General features: G+C 53.1%; 2 protein-coding genes across 9 annotated transcripts in view; one reads left to right on the top strand and one right to left on the bottom strand.

Annotated features, from left to right (window-relative positions):
* Positions 1-5,118: 5,118 nt before the first annotated feature.
* On the top strand, positions 5,119-8,209 carry ISLR (immunoglobulin superfamily containing leucine rich repeat). 2 transcript variants are annotated; one of them, XM_084782118.1, is made up of 2 exons: positions 5,119-5,402; positions 6,227-8,209. In XM_084782118.1, exon 2 carries the CDS (start codon positions 6,235-6,237, stop codon positions 7,519-7,521), a length of 1,287 nt encoding a protein of 428 aa, XP_084638244.1. In that variant the 5' UTR covers positions 5,119-5,402; positions 6,227-6,234; the 3' UTR covers positions 7,522-8,209. The 2 variants fall into 2 exon arrangements, with proteins under 2 accessions (XP_084638244.1, XP_084638243.1); XM_084782117.1 differs by lacking the exon at positions 5,119-5,402 and adding an exon at positions 5,822-5,977.
* A 2,190-nt stretch (positions 8,210-10,399) lies between these two features.
* The window catches only part of STRA6 (signaling receptor and transporter of retinol STRA6), a 105,538-nt gene continuing 95,495 nt past the window's right edge, over positions 10,400-20,442 (bottom strand). For 5 of the 7 annotated variants that reach the window (XM_084781689.1, XM_084781688.1, XM_084781687.1 and 2 more), the window contains exons 9-19: positions 19,594-19,661; positions 19,321-19,400; positions 19,051-19,112; positions 17,485-17,647; positions 15,830-15,905; positions 14,661-14,794; positions 13,590-13,707; positions 13,403-13,504; positions 12,510-12,673; positions 11,982-12,137; positions 10,401-11,386 (exon numbers count right to left, since the gene is read on the bottom strand). In XM_084781689.1, coding sequence (XP_084637815.1) covers positions 11,217-11,386; positions 11,982-12,137; positions 12,510-12,673; positions 13,403-13,504; positions 13,590-13,707; positions 14,661-14,794; positions 15,830-15,905; positions 17,485-17,647; positions 19,051-19,112; positions 19,321-19,400; positions 19,594-19,661 — 1,293 coding nt within the window. In that variant the 3' untranslated portion in view covers positions 10,401-11,216. Of the gene's footprint in view, positions 11,387-11,981; positions 12,138-12,509; positions 12,674-13,402; positions 13,505-13,589; positions 13,708-14,660; positions 14,795-15,829; positions 15,906-17,484; positions 17,648-19,050; positions 19,113-19,320; positions 19,401-19,593; positions 19,662-20,442 lie in introns of all 7 variants that reach the window. The other 2 variants (XM_084781685.1, XM_084781691.1) reach the window with 2 other exon arrangements.

Genomic DNA, 20,442 nt, shown 5'->3' with positions numbered 1-20,442 from the left:
GCATGCCCCGCACCCCCTAGTACCTCCCTGGGTTGAGAGAAACTAAGCCCCTGTCTTCAGGAGTGTCTGGTTGCTGGTGGGTGAGTGGGTGGGGGGACAAGGGTGCTGCATGGAAACAGACTGCAGCTTGGCCTGTTAATGATGAGCAATATGTCAGCTCTCCCACATAGCTCTCTGCTGTCATCGAGAGAGGTTGGCCTTCCTCCCAGCTGTCCCCAGACTTTCCCGTCACGTCACGAGGCTCCATGTTTCTCTCTCTTCGCTCTTACTCTGTCCCTACTCTCTCCCTCTCTCTGCACTGTCCCAAACCTCTACCCATCAGGTTCACTCTGCTTTCTCCCAACCCAGCAGACAGTCTCTTCCTGCTCTCCCATTCCAGACTTGGCTTCACAAAGCTCAACCATCACGACATGTAATCCTGGCTGTTTACGTTGACCCCTAACGCTCCGGTGTAACGGTCAAAAGACAGCTTGCAGGAGTCAGCTCTCCCTCCCACCAGGTAGGTCCTGGAGCTCAAATTCAGGTTGAGTTGGAGATCAGGAACCTTTATCCACTGAACCATCTTGTGGGCCCCTGAGCCTATATTCTTGAAGTCTTTAGGACCAATATGGATATCTTAGTTAAGGTTTTTTTTTTCTTTCTTACTGTGATACAACACCATGACCATTAACAACTTGGGAAGGAAAGGGGTTATTTCAATTTACAACACCTGGGTCACACTTCATCGCTGAGGGAAGTCAGAGCAGGAACTCAAAACAGGGCGGTAATACAGAGGCAGGAACTGATGCTGAAGCCATGGAGGAGTGCTGCTCACTGGCTTGCTCCTCATGGCTTGCTCAGCCTGCTTTCTCCTAGCACCCAGGACCATGAGCCCAGGGGTGGCACTATCTATAGTGATCTGGGCTCTCCTACAACAAATCAACCAAGAAAATGCCCAAAGGCTACGCGTGTGGGGCATTTTCTCAACTGAGGTTCCCTCTAGCTTGTGTCGAGCTGACATAAAAACTAGCCAGCACAGCAGAGAAGAACACAGAGAGCACAGAAGAACACAGTGACACATGTTCCTGCATGCTGGGCTGCTCAGAACATCTCTGAGGACTGAAGAGAAAGTGAGAAGTAATTGAGGATGGGACCAGGAGCAGGCAGGGACAAGGAAGGCCGTGGCACAAAAGAGCTGGGCTGAAGAGTTCCTGGGGTGGCGGTGGGGGTGGGGGTGGGGTGAGGGCGGGGAGTAAGAAGAAATCTGGAGAAAGGCTTCCCACTAGAGGCCAGAGGTGATTCTTCATTCTGTCACTCGGTGACTTTTTAATTGAGCATCTTCTAAATGGCGGGCCCTTGCCAGACTCTGAGGGACATCAGTGAACAGAATCATGTCCCTGCCCACGCAGGGCTTATACATAGATTGGAGTGATGGAAAGGAAATATATAGAAAAGATTAGTGGAGAAATGTTGGGAAGGATTGATGAGACACAATGGACCAAAGACTGTGTATAGCAGGTGGTCTGAAGGGGCCTTTCTGGGAGTTTACATTTGAACAAATCTCAAAAGCCATGAAGTGAGCCTTGTAACTGAAGTGTGCAACAACTGAGAGAGGTGGTGAGGTTACAGCAGCACCCAGGAGCCACGGGTCCATGGTTTCTGAGGTCGGAGACCCTGAAACAAAAGACTTGAGTCCTGGGGAAAGTGTATAGGTGAGGAGGAAAATGGGCAAGGCTGTCTCATGGACAGTCAGGCTGGGCTAAAATAGGGTCAGTGAGTCTCCAGGTAAAGAAGGCAGATGCAGTAGAGAAAGTCAAGTGTGCCATACTTCCCCATCTGTAGTCATGAGTGTGCACACCATGGGCTCATGCTGGCTCTAGCCTGTACTCACACACATGTATACATGGGCAAGCAGACGCAGAAAGTCGGCACAGGCTTATCTTTCACATACGTGAAAGAGCCCTATTTAAACACAGCCCTGTGTGTCATAGACAACGCCCCCCACAGACCTATTGGTGAAAAAGTCCCTGTGAGGGTGGGTCAGCTTCCTCCCAAGGATTCCTCCAAGCCATGTGGAGAACATTTGGTGTGGGTCAGAGACCATCTCTGCCTTTTGACTGAGGCAGTTGAGTGTTACGCTGTTTCTATTTCAGACTCCAGCCCTTCCTTCATCTCTTTCCAGGCCTGCCTCATCCAGGCTTCCTTTCTCCACTTCTGGGCCAACCCCACCCCACCCCCACCCCACCCCCACCCCACCCCCATCCCCACCCCACCCCCACCATGCATACACCCCATGCCTCACTCCACAGCTCCCTCCAATCCCACTGGCTGTGACTTTCTGTTAGTCTTTATTTCTCTCTAAGACATTTCCTCTCGGGTTTCTGTTTCTCTCCAGCTTTCTCTCCCTGCTGGCTCTGACCCCCACCTCCACCCCGCCCCCACCCCCACCCCCACACCTCCATGTTCTCTTTGGGATCTTTCTTACTGCCTTCCAGGAAAAGCTGACGTGGCCTGGTGTAGAGTCCCCCTACAGGCCTCCTTGGGGGTAGGGGGGCGTCTTCCGGCTGAGCAGCCACAGCTGGTGTGGGACTGGCTGCTTTAGCTGGAGGTGGCAGGACAGGAGGAAAAGGGGAGTGAGAGGGAGCAAAGAAGGCTGAGTCTGCAGAATGAGAAAGGAAACGCTGTGGGGAAGTGAGTGCCAGCCCCTTGTAGGGAGACTTTTTTTTTTTTTAACCTCTCTCCTTTCCTCAGTGCTCCTCCTTTGAGGGTTGCTGAGGACTAAGATAGCACCAGGGACTTGAGGATCTGAGAAAGGCTCTTCAGTCTTGGGCCTCTGGATGACAGTCATGGTCTGAAGTATCCTCCCAGGGCCTGACCTGAGCAAGGCATCAGGCTGGGAGGAGAATGGGAGCTTTGCTCCTAGTCCTTCAGGCATGCTGCACTGTATCCTCTGGAGTGGCCTTTGCGGAAAGAGCTTCATCTAGAATCATCCATGGGACAGGGAACAGTTGCTTGAAGAGCCTGTGTCCTTCTCCTAGTGTCCTACTGGTGGTGGGCTACATGTCCCACTGTGAAAATGCATGGAAGGTCAGATGGTGTCTACTCTGATTACAGCCCTTGCTCTATTGTCTTCCTGGTAGCAGGAAGCTCCCCTCTGCCCTGTTGGCCTTAGTCAGGTCTAGGCTAGCACACAGAGTTACCAGTGACTACACAACAGTCTCTTCGGCTTGGGTGGGGCATTCCCACTTGTTTACCCTGTCCTCAGCCACCAGGACTGTTCTGTAATGGACTTCTGGGGGCCAGGGTTTGGAGGATGCCAGGCCTCTGTTCCTAGGATAGCTAGTGATGGTCCGCCATCCATGAAAAGTGTGATTCCCTTGCATTGTAAAGAACCTTCCCTGAAATGGCCTCACTGAAAGGGACTTTCTTTGGGCACATCTGGCCTCCCATCTGGCCTTGAGTCCCCATTTGTGCCCCAAGGAAGAGAATAGATGAACCCTAAAACACTCCTTTGTGGCATCTGATGACCCAACAACTCATTCATCAATCAAGGGCTTCTGGGTACCAGATTCAACAGCAGCCTGAGAGACAAGGCATCTACCAATGGAAGAACAAATGACTGCAGATCATAACAAGAGTTGGGAAAGGAAGGTGTTGGGGGTGGTTAGTGAGGACAATTAGTAAGGAAGACAAGCCAGACTTAGGGACCTCAGAAGGTTGCATGGTGAGGTGATTTCTCTTCTCTTCTTTCCTCCCTCTGTCTACACGCCCCCCCATCACCTCTCTCTCTCTCTCTCTCTCTCTCTCTCTCTCTCTCTCTCTCTCTCTCTCTCTCTCTCTCTCCCCTTAAAAAAAATACATAGCCTTGGCTGTCCTGGAACTATATAGACCAGGCTGGCCTCGAACTCACAGAGATCTGCCTGCCTCTGCCTCCCGAGCGCTGAGAATAAAGGTGTGCGCCACTTGATTTCTAGTGTCTATGTCAGAAGGAAGCAACCACAGCAGAAGGGGTTGAGGGGTAGAGAGGGTGAGCTTTGGGGTTGGGTGGGGACAGTGAGTACTTCTGAGGGCCTTGCAGGTAGGGCTGATGGCGTGTGCCTTGCTTAATGAGAGCGTGTGCAGCTGTGTTCTGAGAAACCCAGTAAGGCCCTAATCACCAGTAAGTTGCCCCTGACAGATGCTGAGGTCAGATCTCCCCTTCTGCCCCCCCAGCCCCCCCCAGCCCCGCTGTAGGCCTCTTCCACCCTCTGCTTATCCCACCCAATTCAGGACTGAGCGAGCCACAGAGACTTTTCCTAAAGTGAGGCCCCTCAACATTGCTCTGAGTACTGGGTCCTGGGCCATGGAACCTCTTTGTCTGCAAGCCAGGGCATTCAGAACCTCCAGCCACTGACACTTCTGCCAAGGCTGATTTCTGCTCTCTGTCAGGCATGCTGTCATCTCTGTCATCCGGCCTGCATACACACCCCACTCAGTGTGAGGCTGGGCTGGGACTTTGGGAGCTCCCTGCCCAACAGCCTCAGCCTTAAGGATATATTTACTTAAAAAAAGAACAAAAAAAAAAACCCCACGCCTAACATTTTGGCTTCTCACCCAGGGGCTGGAGCCTGGTGGCCGTTTCCTACACTTTGGTCCTCACAGTTTTTCATATGGACACCCCAGCACACATACACACACGTAAGGACACACACCAAGAGAGACACATAGGAATAGCACAAAAAGAGTAAGTCACATCCATATACAAACACACCGTTACACAAATACACACATAAGCATCCTCAGTCTCAAACTCTCATAAACAGTGTCTGCTGCTGCTGCCCCTAACATACAAGCTCATACACACACACACACACACACACACACACACACACACACACACACACACACACCGCAAGCCCACAGTACACACTCAGCAGTGCACACAAATACCAGGCTAGAAGGAAGGGGAAGGGGCTGCCTCTTTTTGCCTTGTTGGAAGCTAGTTTAGAAATTTCCCACTTTCCCTAAGACCAGTTTCTCACCCCTCCCCCATTAAAAAATCCTTTTCTGGCCTCATCTTTTCTTGGGTCCTAGCCAGATAGTGCTGTGACTTTAAGAAAGTTGGAAGGAGAGAGAGAGAGAGAGAGAGAGAGAGAGAGAGAGAGAGAGAGAGAGAGAGAGAGAGCACTCAAATTTGGCCTCTTTCCCCTTCCAGGGCAGGGTGTCATCTGTGAGGCAGGGTCCCTGTTGCTGAAAGGAGTCTGGGCTTCCCAGAACACAGATAGCTCAGTGCTGTCCCTGGCTGTTCAGCAGGGCGTGCAGACCAGCCAGCCCCCTCCTCCAGCATCCTGGTCCTGGTCCTGTGAGCTTTCAACAATCCAGTCCTTTGGTGTTTGCTTCCATCTTAAAGAGGCTCAGATTGACTTCTGAAGAACAGTTTGGAGGTAAGTCAGGGAAGAAGGGGCCCCACAGCTGGGGGTGAGGGAATTGGGGCTAGTTTGTTCTTAGCATCCCCCTGTGGGTTTGAAGGACTTGGAACAGGCTCTTGCTCAGAGCCATCCAGAGAGCATCTGCTTGGACAGTCTCAACCCCAGAACTCCCAGCTGCATTTGGACTGAGCCTCTGCCCCCACCCGCCCCCCTCGCCTTCCTGGCTTAGTTGAGAGGTCCTAGCTGGGTTTATTTAGGCAGCTGCCTGGGGTGGTTTGAACAGAACAGGCCACGGAGTAGGAGGGGTGGAGGGTGTGTGTGTGTGTGCACCGCAAAGGGGGCCTTGTCTGGACTGGGGCAGCAAAAACATACCTATGGGGGGCTCCAGTGGGAGGGGCTGTATCCAGGATGTGGGAGGGCAGAAGGGAGGTTCTATGAAGTGCTTGGGGGAGGGGGTGGTGGTGGCTGGAAAACAGATTTCAAGTCATAAAGTCAGCTAGGAACAGGCCGAGGCAGAAAGAGCTCTGTGCAAAGGAGAAGCTGGGGTCGACTTCCATCCTGTCTTCACCTTGCCTGCCTGCACGACCTTGGCAAGTTCCAGCCCTCCTTTGGGCCTCAGTTTCTTCTTCTGTGGGGTGAGGGTGGTGGGTTAGGTGGTGTTAGATTCTGGCTGGGTTATGTAGAACTGGATCTTTTAATGGGGAGAGTTTGGGCTGGGGGTCTGAAGGGGGACAAGTTTTTTTTTTTTTTTGGTTTGGTTTGGTTTGGTTTTGGTTTTGGTTTTTGCTTTTGTTTTGTGGATCCTTAGGCTCACCTGGATGGCATACCCTTCCCCATAGGAGGTACCATGCGGGCCCTGTGCCTGCTTTGCTGGGCTGCTCTCCTGAACCGGGTGCAAGCTTGTCCAGAGCCCTGTGACTGTGGGGAAAAGTATGGCTTCCAGATTGCAGACTGTGCCTACCGTGACCTAGAGGGTGTGCCACCGGGCTTCCCAGCCAACGTGACCACACTGAGCCTGTCAGCCAACAGGCTGCCTGGCCTGCCGGAGGGAGCCTTCAGGGAGGTGCCCCTACTGCAGTCCCTGTGGCTGGCACACAATGAGATCCGCTCGGTGGCTGTTGGCGCTCTGGCTCCTCTGGGCCATCTCAAGAGTCTGGACCTCAGTCACAACCTCATCTCTGAGTTTGCCTGGAGCGACCTGCACAACCTCAGTGCTCTGCAGTTGCTCAAGATGGACAGCAACGAGTTGGCCTTCATCCCCCGAGACGCCTTCCGCAACCTCCATGCCCTGCGGTCTCTGCAGCTCAATCACAATCGCCTGCACGCTTTGGCCGAGGGCACCTTCGCGCCACTCACCGCACTGTCCCACTTGCAGATCAATGACAACCCTTTTGACTGTACCTGTGGCATTGTGTGGTTCAAGACATGGGCCCTGGCCTCTGCAGTGTCTATTCCAGAACAGGACAACATTGCCTGTACTTCACCCCACGTACTAAAGGGCACCCCACTGAACCGCCTGCCGCCCCTGCCCTGCTCAGCACCCTCAGTGCAACTAAGCTACCAGCCCAGTCAGGACGGAGCAGAGCTGCGGCCTGGCTTTGTGCTGGCACTCCACTGTGACGTAGACGGACAGCCAGTCCCCCAACTTCACTGGCATATTCACACCCCCGGTGGCACCGTGGAGATCGCCAGCCCTAATGTAGGCACTGATGGACGCGTCCTGCCTGGTGCCCTCGCAGCCAGTGGGCGTCCACGCTTCCAGGCCTTTGCCAATGGCAGCCTGCTTATCCCTGATTTTGGCAAGCTGGAGGAGGGCACCTATAGCTGCCTGGCCACCAATGAGCTAGGCAGTGCTGAGAGCTCTGTGAACGTGGCATTGGCCACGCCAGGTGAGGGGGGAGAGGATGCACTGGGGCGCAAGTTCCATGGCAAAGCAGTGGAGGGCAAGGGCTGCTACACAGTTGACAATGAGGTACAGCCATCTGGACCGGAAGACAATGTGGTCATCATCTACCTCAGCCGTGCTGGGCCCCCAGAGGCTGCGATAGCGGCAGAAGGGGAGCCTGTGCAGCGGCTTTCGGGCATGCTCCTGCTAGGCCAAAGCCTGCTTGTTCTCTTCCTAGCCTGCTTCTAACCACACCCTGCCCCAGCTGGCTAGAGGCAGCCCTAGGACCTTCCTAATTCCCCCTGACCATGATCCTGCCAATGTTCCTTCTAAGTACCACGAGGTCTGGAATTGCTGAGGCCTGAGGTTGGCCTGGGGACTTCACATTTTCCTACCTCCCTTTCTAAGCTCTTCCAGGCTGCTCTTTACTCCAACTTACAGATCTGCTCGGAGATGGCAACAAGTTTAGAACTGTATCCCAGGACTCATTGTCTCTGGTGCTAATTGCTGCTAACAGCATTGCCCGTGCTCCTATCGGAGGGGGCAGCGTGCTAACAGGGCAACAGTGATTGCCCTAACCTGGCCCACTTTGAGAGTTTTAGGCACTCAGATAAAGAGTTTGGGGAGGTCACTCAGGTGGGCACTGGGGCAGGGCTGGAAGAAAACCTAAAGTGGCCAATACAGGATCCAGAAAGGAGGTACCACAGGCAAGGGCTGGGAAGGCTAAAGCTCTCCCTGTCCTCCTAATGCTCTCTGTGTGGAAATTGTCCCTGGCTATGCCTCTTTTTCCTCACCCCAAACCTCACAGCTTGTGCCTGGCTCTAGAGACACTTGCTCCTTCTTTTTTTTTTCCAAGTGTGCACCACCAATAGCTTGCCCCTCCAAAGAGGCTAGCCAGTCTGGGTAGCAGAAAAAATAAATAAATAAATAAACAGCATTTCGGATGCTCTCCTTCATCTGCTTTGGAATTCCGTTGGGATCAAAGAATCTTTATCAAAGGATGGGATGGCCATATGTGAGAGTTGTGCCAAAACAAGACAGGGGCCCATAGAACATATGTGCACCGTGTTTCGGGGGGCATGGGAGGGGAGCCGAGACTCACCACTGAGCCTTAACATGAGCCAAGGCTCAGATTTTCTGTCTTCAAACTAGCCCAAGTGATACAGATGGGGACAGATGGGGCAAGAGGGAGGGAGGAGATTGGAGGACAGATTAAAAGGGAGGAAGGAGACAGGGAATATCACACACTACTCAGGCTTTATCTCTGGGAAGAGGAAATAGCCCCAGAAGGGATGCTCCAACAGGGTAGCCTCTGACCTAAGGTAGGACTGGGAGTCGGGGGCTAGCCACAGTGGTGGGGTTCTAGATAGTTCGGCCAGTAGAGGTGCTGCAGAACTCTAGGCCTGTGCTGGGTCAGAGGTGTCTCCCTACTCCCCACCTGTAAAGGCTGGATGTGTGCTCACAGGAATGGCGACCTTGAGGGGAAGGCCTGGACCTGCTGAGCTCAGCAAAATGATGGCAGGAGGTTGGGTCTGGAGGAGCAGTTGTGAGCTTGGCAGCTGGCCAGCTCCTCCCTCACACTGGGGTCCACATGGAGGACCTCCTTTCTCCCTCATCCTCCTCCAAAATGCAGCTCATGTTGAGTCCTTGTCAGTGTCAACCAGCCGGGGACCAGAATGTCTTCACATCGAGAGAAATCACCAGGATGGAGCCAGATTCCATATGCTGTGATCCTTTGGGTAAGTTACTGCCCATCTCTGAGTTTCAGGTGTGTCAGAAATCAAAGGACAAAAAGCCTGGGAATGTAGCTGAGTTGTCAGAGTGCTTGCCTGACACGCATAAGGCCTTGGAGTTGTGGTGCATGGCTGTAACCTCAACATCCGGGAGGTGGGCACTCAGGAAATAAAGTCAGGAAGGCCAGATTCTTATGTTGCCTAGTAAATTTGAAGCCAGGCCTGGGCTACATGAGAGCCTGTCTCCCCAAAGCCCAAAGGCACAGAAGAGTTTAAAGGTCCAGTTGACTGACCATTTAGACTTGACAGTTCTGACTTGGAGGCCAGCATACCTCCTCCGCTTACCACTGAGCAGGCTGAGCATCTTGAAGATCCACCTAGTCTTGGGTTCTAGCACCTGGCACCTACCACCTGAGGCAGAGCAGCTCGGCAACTGTCATGTCCCAAAAGATCTAGACACTCCTTCCCTTCAGTCTTATGGGGCCCCCGCTGTTCTTAGCGAGCCGTAGACCCACTGACGGGATCCTCCTATGTGGTCCACCCCTATCTGCGCCTTCTTAAATCTCCCTATGCCTTGTGCCCACCCTTCCCCCAATATACCCTTTTCCTGGTCTTCATTTGGCTGAATCATTTTTTTACGTCACCTCCTCCAGGAACTTTTCTTGGATCTTCTCCCACCTTCAGTGTGAACCAGGTCCTTTCCTTTGACCCACACTGCCCTCGGTACCCTAGACAGGTTATATTCTCTTGTGACTGTCTCCTTGTTAAGGGCCGAGGCAGAATCAGAGTGGTCCTCCTGTGACTGTGTGGGTCACTGATACCCCTACCTAGAAGGCATTTTGCAGTAGGCTAAGGGGGACTTAGAGCGTGCTTTCTTTTGCCTCCAGGCAGCCCAGATCGTGGGTTTGAAGGGGGCAGGAGGCACCTCTGGTGACCTGTGTATGTGTTTGATCTATAGTTGGGAATAAACAGGCATGATTTTGAGGCTCCATGATCCAAATGGGGTGGGGAGGCATGGTGAACCACACCTTGAGCATCTCTCTGACACATGCATCTTCCAGCTTCTCCAAGTCCCCAGTGTGTCTGCATCTCCGCTGCCCCCCCCATCATGCACACTTAGTCCACTGACATTAGCCTCCTCTGCTTTTGATGCCTTTCTCCCCCCATACCTTTCTTTTTTTGTTTGTTTGTTTTTGTTTTTTGAGACAGGGTTTCTCTGTGTAGCCTTGGCTGTCCTGGACTCACTTTGTAGGCCAGGCTGGCCTTGAACTAAGTATGTGCCACCACACCCGGCACTCTGTGCCTTTCTTTATTCCCTACAGTTGCCACCATTCCTGTACCCTCTTTCCCCCAGGTTCTGCCTACTCTCTGAAATATGAAAGCTCAACCTCTACACTGCCCAGGATCAGCATCATTGGGTCCCCAGTCATATCACCCAAAACTGGGGTTTCTCTCTGCCCTCACCCAGTGTCCAGCCAGCACTTTGTTGGAATACCCCAAGTGCCCCTTACTGTCCCAAATCAAACCCAGGTTAGATTTACAGAGTAGGTGGTTCCCCTGAGAGCCCTCCCCCAGTGAGGAGGAATGTTCCTCAGGGGAGCATTTATTACGGGGAGCACACTAACTTCTTTCATGACAACTAACGGCATTAAAACTACAAAAATATCTGGTTCTTGGAGCGAGCAGCTCAGCGGGGCCTCTTGGAGTCTGACTTGGCTGCACAAGAAGGGGTGGGTAGTGGGAGGAAAAGGGAGGAAGGAGAAAGCTGGGGCGGAGAGGAAGCCCACACAGGCTCCGCCTTCGTGGTGGGAGGGCTGGGTCCTGAGGTGGGGCCAGCTGCGATGGGAGGTATTTCAGCCTTTCATCACCAACAGGGTAAGAGGGGCCTCCGTGAGGCCCCAGCAGGCAGAGGCAGTGTGGGGAGGAGAGGCCTGTAAGTGGCCACTCCTGCTCTTGCAGTTCGAGGAGAAAGAGCCCATCAACTGTTTTCTGTAGAACCATAGCTGGGAGCCTGGTGGACAAGCACAGACTGAAATCCTCTTGAGGCTGGTGGTGTAGACACAGTGACTCCTGTCCCCTGATCCCACGGGGATCTGCTGGCTGGCAGAGCTACTGCTGGGCAAGGGGGTTGCTGACATGGATGGGAGGGAGGATGGTGGACAGAAATATGCCTCAGCACGGAAGAGCAGGGTGGTGTGGTTTTCCTCATCCTCAGGGCTGGGTGCCATTGGCCTTGGCACCAGTTAGGGCTGCCTTCCGGAAGGCCTGCAGGCTCGGGTTGTGTAGCAGCGTGTAGGCCAGACCCCAGCGGGCCCTGCTCTGGCTGCCTTTGGGTCCTGCTCCCTTGGCCATCAGGTCCTTGGTCTGTAGCAATTGCATCCCTGAGAGAGACAGTGAGAGAGAGAGAGAGAGAGAGAGAGAGAGAGAGAGAGAGAGAGAGAGAGAGAGAGAGAGAGAGAGTTGGGGGGAAGGAGATCTCTATGAGTCCCAGCTAAGCCCTCCACAAGCCACAGACCTAAGTCTAACTGCCCTCACCCCGCCCCAGGCTCATCCAGGGTTCCAGCTACCAGCCAAGGCAGAAAGCTGGGCTGCTGCAGCATGTCACCTTCTTGGTGGGTGGGAGGAGATGAGGCTGAGGAACTAGAGGTTGTCAGGCTAGACAGCAAAAGATGGGGGGCGGGGAGGCACGCACAGGGATGTGAGGGTTGGCCTAGTGTCCCCTACCATAGACCTCCTGGACAGAAGGAGAGGGCATCTCACTCCTGGAGGAAGCCAGGGAGAACTATCAAGACAGCCACTCCATTCTCTGTGCACACATAAGATATATATGTGTGCAAGTCCATATTAAAGATAAAATTACCCTGAGACCCCATCAGGAGGGTGACAGAGGACGAGAGGCATTTCCTGGAAGGGGCCTCTTGTGACTCCTTCCTGAGAAACCGGGAGTCTTTATTCCCAGCTCAGGCAAAGAGGTACCTTCTTCTGCTGCTGCTAGTCCGAGGCTGTCCTGCGGGGCCAACTGGGGCTGAGGCTGTGGACTTGGCGCATGAAGAAGCAGGGCGCAGAAGGCTATAACTGCTGGATGTGACTGGCTGGCCTCAATCCTCAGGAAGTTTCGGTATGTGTGATAGCCTAGGATGGGTTGGGGGCAGAATGCTGCAAACTAGGGGTACTCAGAAACAGAAAAGGGGATCCAGGGAGTATGTGTACATACCGGCATCAAAGCAAGTTTGGGACGCACACACCGCATACAGGCACTGGCACCCTTGCTAGAAAACACCACAGCCACCTAGCTGCACCAAGAAGCTCAGGCATTTCTCAACAGGCACACTGCACACACCTGTGGAGCACTGTGGCACACAGTGCCTCCCATCACAGAGCCTTGACAATACCCACACACCTGCTGCACCAGGGCACAGATGCTTACATGTACAGATCAGCTCAGAGGTCCAGGTAGGAAAGTTTTGAACGGCTCAGCCCTCAGTCCCTGCCTAGTGACCTTACCTGGATCCAGGGAGGCAGCTCTCTGCGGCAGCAGGCTGAGGTCCATCTGGCCGAGGTGAACAGTGTTGTAGAGAGAAGAAAGAAGCACCCGCCAGACAGCCACTACAGCTCCCACCAGCATGTTGATGGGGAAGAGAAGAAAAGTGGTGATGCTGAGCACACGCCTGGGGATAAGGAGGAGAAAGGCTGAGGCAGGCCTCGCCCAGAATCCTGTGCCAGGCCAGTGTCATACCCCCATGCCCTCAGGCACAACTGTTAAGTGACTGATATTTATTGGGTGTGCCCAGAGAAATCAGAATTTAATATCAAATGTCTTCTTCTATCCCTTGTTTTTTTTGAGGTAGGATCTCTCACTCAGCCTGGAGCTCAGTGACTAAGTTGGCCAGCAGCCCCTAGAGATCCTCCAGGCGTGGGCCACGTGACCAACTTTTTATGTGGGGCCTGGGGATCAACTGAACTCGGGTCCTCGTGCTTGCATGGCAAGCACTTTACCAACTGAGCCTTCCCCTCAACTCTCCTCCTGTATCTGTAATGACCCTGATGTTCCCACCTTCCTCTTCTGGGTCCCCTGTCCATAAACTCCTCTTGGGAGCCAACATTTTCCCACACCGTTGCTCCAAAGAGAGAAGTTCGAGGGAATATGAAAACAGTAATCCTCAAAGCAAGAAAGACCCCCCAGCAGAGCTGAACAAACAGCTCGGTGGTAGAGTGTGTGTCTACCACGCTCTGGGCCCTGGACTTCCAAGGCTGTGGGTTCTCAGCACCCCCAAATCCCCTAGGAGATGATTGTTTCTGTGACAGGTAGGAAAGAGGCATGTTTAGAAGGCAAAATCTACAGAAAAGAGAGATGAGCCTGGGGCCTGAGGCAACCACAAACTCAGGGACCATCTTACCGGTTGGTCAGCTCTGGGCATCCATGGTGAGTGTTCAGGAAGACCCAGTTGGCTGCTACGTTCTGCAGGAGTACAGCCAAGGCCAACATCAGCCAGAAGGGCCTGTATGTAGGTAGGATGAGGAGAGGGGTGTCTTTAGTGGGCCCTTTGCAAAGTCTCAGGAGCCCTTGCTTTTGGCTTCACTCACCATGTGGATTCCAGGCATCGGAGGAGCAGGAGGTTCCTGCCATGGAGTAAAGGTATAAACACCAGGAAGGCCAGAGCTGTGGTCCCCAAGAAGAAGATGACCTGCTGCACCAGGAGCCCTGCAGGGGGCAGAAGGGACAAGGGGACAGACAAGAGGCTCTGTGGGAGCCGGCTTACCCCTGAGCTCTGAGAAGCCAAGGGCTTCTATGCTACTACCTGCCTGAGCCTTGGTTTCTTCTGCTATAAGATAGGAATAGTAGTCCCTACGTTGGAGAGCTGTTGTAAGACTCCAGGAGCCTCAGAATCCACATGATTGCTCCCCCCCCAATTGATCCTGAGTTCATGGGCATAATTACTACTAAGTGAGCATGTGAGTGACTGAGAATCACAGCTTAGCACCTGTAGGTACTGAGTGTGGCTGTGGAAACCATTGGGCTATACAGTCACCTGGGATGATGTATACAAAAGGGCTGAGGAGGCCTAAGTCTGACCAAGATGAGGGACACAACTTTTAGTTCTACAATTTCCTCCATCTCCCATCGCGTTTTCTCCCTTCCCCAACACCCCAGGTGTGAATGGGAGATCTGAAGGCCAGGTCTGGCCTCCGGGCTTGCGGGAGAGGCCAAGTTCCTCATAGTTCAAGTGTGTTGTGCATTATGGTATCTAAGAGGAGAAGTTGAGACCTAGTCTGGAAGAGTCCTTGAGGGTCATCTGAGCAGACTGTCTCAGGGCAGCACCCTATGCAGCCCTCACATGTCCATGGCAACTTGCTTGCATCCTCTAGGAATGAGAAACTCTTTACCTTGAGGCAGCCCCACTATGGCCAGCTTTCTCTTACAGAAACATTCATGTGCCACCTTGAATGTGCTACATCCAGACCCGAGTCCATCCTGCCCACAAGTACCCAGATCCACCTTCGTGTGAAGGGCTCCACTTTCTGGGGGCTCTTACACCACCATCCAGAGCAAACTTCCTGAGACCAAGGGGCACAAGTGGGTTTCTCCTACTGCTCTTGCCATGCGCAGCCCAGGAAAACCTTTGCCAGCTCTGGGGACAGAGCCAAGGGGCTCACCAAGGCAGCTGAAGGCAGTCTGATAGGCACTGAAGCTCATCCAGCAGACTATGGCTTGGCGAGAGGGGAGAGTGCTCTGAAGAGGGGGACCCAGGTCCAGGGCAGCCCCTCGGTGTAGCGCTTGAAGGTTGGCCCTGGGTTGAGAACAAATAGTGACCTTAGGGAACAGCACAGCTCCCCCTAAACGGTAGCCCAGGGCAAGCATCTGGCCATCAGCAGGGAACCTTGGGGCTTCAGGAGCCTGGGGGGTTAACGCAATCTGGGGGTGTTCTTCCTGAGGAGATGATGTTAAAGGAGTGTTGGAAGACCTCAGACAGAAGGCACAACCTGAATCACCACTGGGAATGGGATTGGTTCCCAGCTGGACCACCAGGAAGGAAGGCAAGGCAGAGGGCCTCAAATCCCAGAGCAAGCAAGGCCAGCTCTGTGGTCTTTTGTTTGTTTGTTTGTTTGTTTGTTTGTTTGTTTTTTGGCTTTTTGGTTTTTTTGTTTTCTAGACAGGGTTTCTTTGTGTAGCCTTGGCTGTCCTGGACTCGCTTTGTAGACCAGGCTGGCCTTGAACTCACAGCGATCTGCCTGCCCCTGCCTCCCGAGTGCTGGGATTAAAGGTGTGCGCCACCACGCCCGACCTGGCTCTGTGGTCTTGAGTCCCTGAGTAGGAACCCTGAGGCCTTGTGAGAACCCAGAGTAGGTAGAGCACTTCTCAGAACCACTCATGTCTCAGAACAAGCTCTCAAGGGCCCCTCCTCCTTCCAGGCCCCCCGCTCACCTTCCATCTTCTATGAACTGTTTATCCACTTCTCCTCTCTTACGCAGTCACTCCTGCCTTTGGTACCCTTCATCCCTCAGACCCAGCCTCTTCCACCATTGGAACTGGATTCTTCTTTACCAGCCCTCCCAGGGCCCCTTTCTCCCAGGCAAGCTCCCCAGCAATGTATTGTGCCCCTGTACCACTCACAGATCTCGAGGACAACCAGACATACCCCTGGGCCAGCCGAGCCCCATCTCCTCCCACCAAATACAGCCAACCTGGGGGTAGGGAACTCGCTCTGTAGCAGCCTGGCCTATACAGAGGCTTCTCCCTCTCTCCTGGATTAGGGTCCCTCAAATGTTCAGGACTTGGATCTCTGCCATATCTCTGTACCGGAGAGTCATGGCCTGTCACTGACCTGTGTGTCCCCAGGGAGCGGAGCAGGAGCAGGAAGGTTAATGAGCAGGACAAGACCAGAGCCGAGATGTAACATGCTGGATGGGAGAGAGAGCCAGGGAGGACAGGGGCTAGAGGATCTTCCAGAGCCTCGGACCCCTGGACCTCACTCTAAGGGGAAACCACTGGGCCCCAGTTCCAGTCCTTGGGTCCAACACTGACTTGACATCCTGTATGGCCCCATCCTGCCCAGTAACATGTGATATCTAAGAAAGGGAAAGGGTAGCCTTGAGCCACAGACATGGCCATCACCTTGGTTTTGTTGCTTCCATTGCTATGACCCCTGTAATGAGAGACTCCTACCTGGCATCTGCCTGCAACTCCTTTCTTCCTGCCCATGTGGCTGACCCTCAAGGAGGCCTTGTAACAAATCACAAGCTTCCCTCTGATGGCTATGATGCTGTGGCCCCACCTCCCAGAATGACCCTGGGCCATTAACCCATCCACACTTGTATTAGCGCCTTTGTTTGGGCCACGGGGAGTTATGCTCTGCAGCCTACCATAATGAAGGAGGTGATAACTGTTACTATCTCCTCTGGGTGAGGCCCTTCCCAGTGCTCTCCCCCACAACCCTGCCCACACATGCAGACACTGAGTCAGTCAGGTCCACAGTCCCTGTAATGGTGGATAGAGAGTCTAAATAAGTGTATAAGAATATTGTGGGTAAATAAAATAAAATAACAAAAAACAAAAACAAACAAACAAAAAAGAACATTGTGGGTGCAGCTGACATGCTCCAAGTCCATATGGCCAGGCACCCTCACCCTAGACCCTCACAGCAAGCCAACAGGGTCTCTCCCAGGAATTGCTCTGGGAAGGCTTGACAGCTCAGGCCTCTATGCACTCCCCTACTCTACCCTACACTGCCAGCGTGTCCTGGCCTGTGGGACAAGGATGGTGTCAGGAAAACATGCAAAGCAGCCACACCTTCATCAAACACTGCATGCCATCCCCCCCCCCCCCCCAGCCAGAATGCTCATCTCAACGGGGGGAACCTCAAGTGGGCCCATGGTACAGGTCCCGTGAATCATGACTGTCAGGCTTTGTGATAAAGTGGAAGGGAGCCCTAACTTGGCCTTCAGGGATCTATATGTTATCTACTCTACCCTGTTGCCCAGCCTGAGACCAGCCCCTCCCCCATGTGTCCCCCACAGGGTTGTTGGGAGAGACTGGAGGGTGGGTAGGTAGGTAGCTATAAGGCACATCAGACCACTGAAGGGGCAGCTGGTATTGTTTGCAAGCTTGAGGCTCATTTCATAGGAGGCAGGAAGAGGGAGACAATCAAGATACAAAAGGATTGGGAAGAGAAAACAGGTGCCCTGCCAGCCTGCAGCCTGTGCCAAGAGGGTTACCCATAAATCCCAGCTTCCACCCCACCTTCCCCACCCTGAGATCACACAACCATTGGCCTTCTCTGTCTCAACAGCTAGAGAATTGGTTGAAGATACTAATTAGGATCCTAGGCTGCAGAGATGTAGAAGCTCCAACCGCCCTCCCCCTTTTGAGAAGAAGGGCCATGACCAAAGGCATCTTGTGTGGTCATGGCAGGCTATAACCGGGTCCAATAGCCTGCCTCCCCTCCCCACTGTGGCCTTTAGGGACGCTAAGCAATCTCACCTTCCACAGCCCATAGGTGATGTTTTACCAGCTTCACCACCTCCTGCCTGTCCTCAGAGAGCACGATCCCAAAGCCAGCCAGCAGGTAGGAGACGTCTGTGGTGATTCCTGCCCTCACCTTCTGCATTGTCGGCACCACGCTCACCATCAGCAGCAGGGCCACCTGGAAAAGCCCCACTGTGAGGATGGCAGGGACCAGTGGTGTGTGTATCAGGCTCTGCCACCCTGAAAAAGTGCTTCCTAGTCTGCTAGGGGAGACTGTAGCCAGCTGCAGCCACATGCCCCTTAAAGGACCCAAGAGCAGGTCCCTTTGCCTTCAAGCAGAATGTGACATGAAGGTATGACGTTAGCCCAATAGGCTCCATACCCGTTTATTCACCTATTTATTTACCTAGATACCTATTTTTTTTTTTACCTCTACTTGTCTGTCTAAACTTCCAAATACAAACATTTTTAACTTTGGGCGGGGGTGACAGTTCAGTCAGTAAAGTACTTAATGCACCAGCATAAACCTGCCTTCAACTTCCCAGAATCCATATAAAAAGCTGGACACTATGGCTCCCACTTGTAATGCCAGCTCTGGTGAGGCAGAGACAGGCAGATGCTAACCAGCCAGCCTAGCCTACATGGCATTCTCTAGACCAGAGAGATAGATCCTGTCTCAACATACAAGGTGGATGGCAACTAAGGAGTGATCCCAGGAGTTTGTCCTTAACACACACACACACACACACACACACACACACACACACACACACACACACGCTAGACATCCTTGGGTTCAAAATTTGGCTTCCCTGATATGTTAGCTGTATTTTCTTGTCTGAGTCAAGTTCTCTATGTCTCAATTTCCCCCGTTTGTAAAATGGAGAGAGAAAAGACCCACATCATGCCAGGAGTTTGGGGTAGTTGTTGTTGTTGTTGTTGTTGTTGCTTATTTGTTTGTCTTTTTGAGACAGGGTCTCCACTAGCCCAAGCCAACCTCAAACTCACTTTGTCACTAAGATGATCCTACGCTCCATAGTCTCCTGTCTCTACCTCCTAAGATGCTGGGATTACAGGCTTGTGTTCATGTGATGCTGGCATTAACCCAGAGCCCCAATGTATGCTAGGCAAGCCTTCTACCAGCTAAGCCGGAGCCCCAGCCCCTGGGTATCTTATTTGGTTTGAAGAGTTATGATAAAGGTGGTGTGGTGATTTATCAAGCATGGCAACTCACAAGATCTTCCCAATGAAGAAAGCTGATTTTATTTCTTCTACTTTACAGATGAGCTAGTAGGCCCATGAAGGTGGAAAAACTTGGCCAAAGACACCCAGGAGGTGAGCAATGGATATAGGATTTAGGTCTATGCTTGTGTGACTTTGAACCATGTGAATTGTTATGTGAACCTGCTGAGGGCTGGCGCCCGTCTCATCCAGTAGGCAAGTGTTTCCAAGATGCAGCACAGTTGATAAGGGGAGCACACCTGGGGATCTGATTTGGGCCTGGATTGCCCCAGGCTTGGGGGCCTGAGGATGGGGGTGGGGGGTTCAGGGACAATGGGCACTGCAAACTGTATGACATACCTGGTAAGTGGCTGCTCCCGTCAGAGCGGCCGAGATCACCAGCTTCAAGGGCAGGCGGAATCCTACAGTCACCGGAAGAAGGCGCGTGGAGAACAATGTGACTCCCAGCCTCTGGCCCCATCCCTTCCAGGCCAGGTCAGTGTGTCCCATGCCCAGGACTGGCTGCTGTCTCTACATATGACTAAGGTTCTGAGAAAGGAGCTGTTCCTTTCCACCAGCTTCTCTGGGCAAAGGCTCCGCCTAACCCTGGGCTTCCACTGTGCCACATACCTGGCTGTGGAGTGTAGATGGAGTGTTGGGAGCAGGCCCAGGCCCAGGACAGGAGGCTGTGCTTGGAGGTGGAGTGGGAGCTGCAGACAGATCCAGGTAGGTTGAGCCTCAGGAGAGAGGCCTCTGCTCAAGGCCACATGCAAGTTGGGTCACTTTTTATCTTTCCCAGTACCGTGCCACTAACAGAAATCTCCACGGCACCCCAGTCCCGCCTTCCCACACAGTGTTCCCTGAGCCCCGTCTCCTTGTCTGATGAGGTATGCCAGACCTTACCTGCAGTCCGGCCTCTTTGCGCAGAGGAGGGTCCTCAGATACTTCTCGGAGTAACTAGTCTGCAGCCCCTGGGTGGAAAAGTGTTGGGATGGCTGAGATCTGTCACCAGCAGTCCCCGGGGCCCTGGCCAAGGATACTGAATAAATGAATGAATGGACACCAAGTGGTTTTTGCAGTTCCTCCTGATTAGGACAGTGGAGTGTGGGGAAACTAGCCTATGACCTATGGGGATCAGAGTCACGCCCTGGAAAGCTACATTCTCCACAAACAAAGACCAGTCAGAAACCTATCATGGAACCTGAAATGCTAGGAAGCTCTTCCCAAGATGCCCTTTTAGTCAGATCTCAGCTCTCTGGTCTCTTCTAGGCAGGACTTGGGACAAGGAAAGCCTGGACCCCATGGGCTCAGTGCTGCTCCGGGCACAAGATGGTGCCAGTCTAGGGCATATACCCTCGGCTCCCCTCCTGCCACGGCTTACTCTAGGAAGATCACAAGGTAATGGCATTTACCCAACCCACATTCCAGGCCTTAAGCTGCCTACACAGAGGCAGAGGCCTATGGGAAAGTGGGATGAACCTCTGCTTGGATCAGTGGGAGAATACGGGCCAGGGTCACCTGTTGCCAGGGCAACCTGGGGAGCCAGGGCAGGAGTGGGTCAGCTCAAAGCTTAACTGAGTCCCTTGTGGCTTAAGTCTTTCTGACTGAGGTCCAAAAAGATTTAAGTCTTTTGGAAATTTGGAAGAGAAGTTTGCTATGGAGAGGTGGGGCAGAGGAAACCCTGGGAGGTAGAACAAGTCACTAGGCAGAGGTAGAAGCTGGGCTACTGTGTCCTCTGGGGGACCCTAGGCT

The sequence above is a fragment of the Acomys minous genome (assembly GCF_964271855.1).
Source record: "Acomys minous genome assembly, chromosome: 5".
Taxonomy (NCBI): domain Eukaryota; kingdom Metazoa; phylum Chordata; class Mammalia; order Rodentia; family Muridae; genus Acomys; species Acomys minous.
Note: the sequence above shows the minus strand (reverse complement) of the source record. Positions and strands in the feature narration are given on the sequence as shown.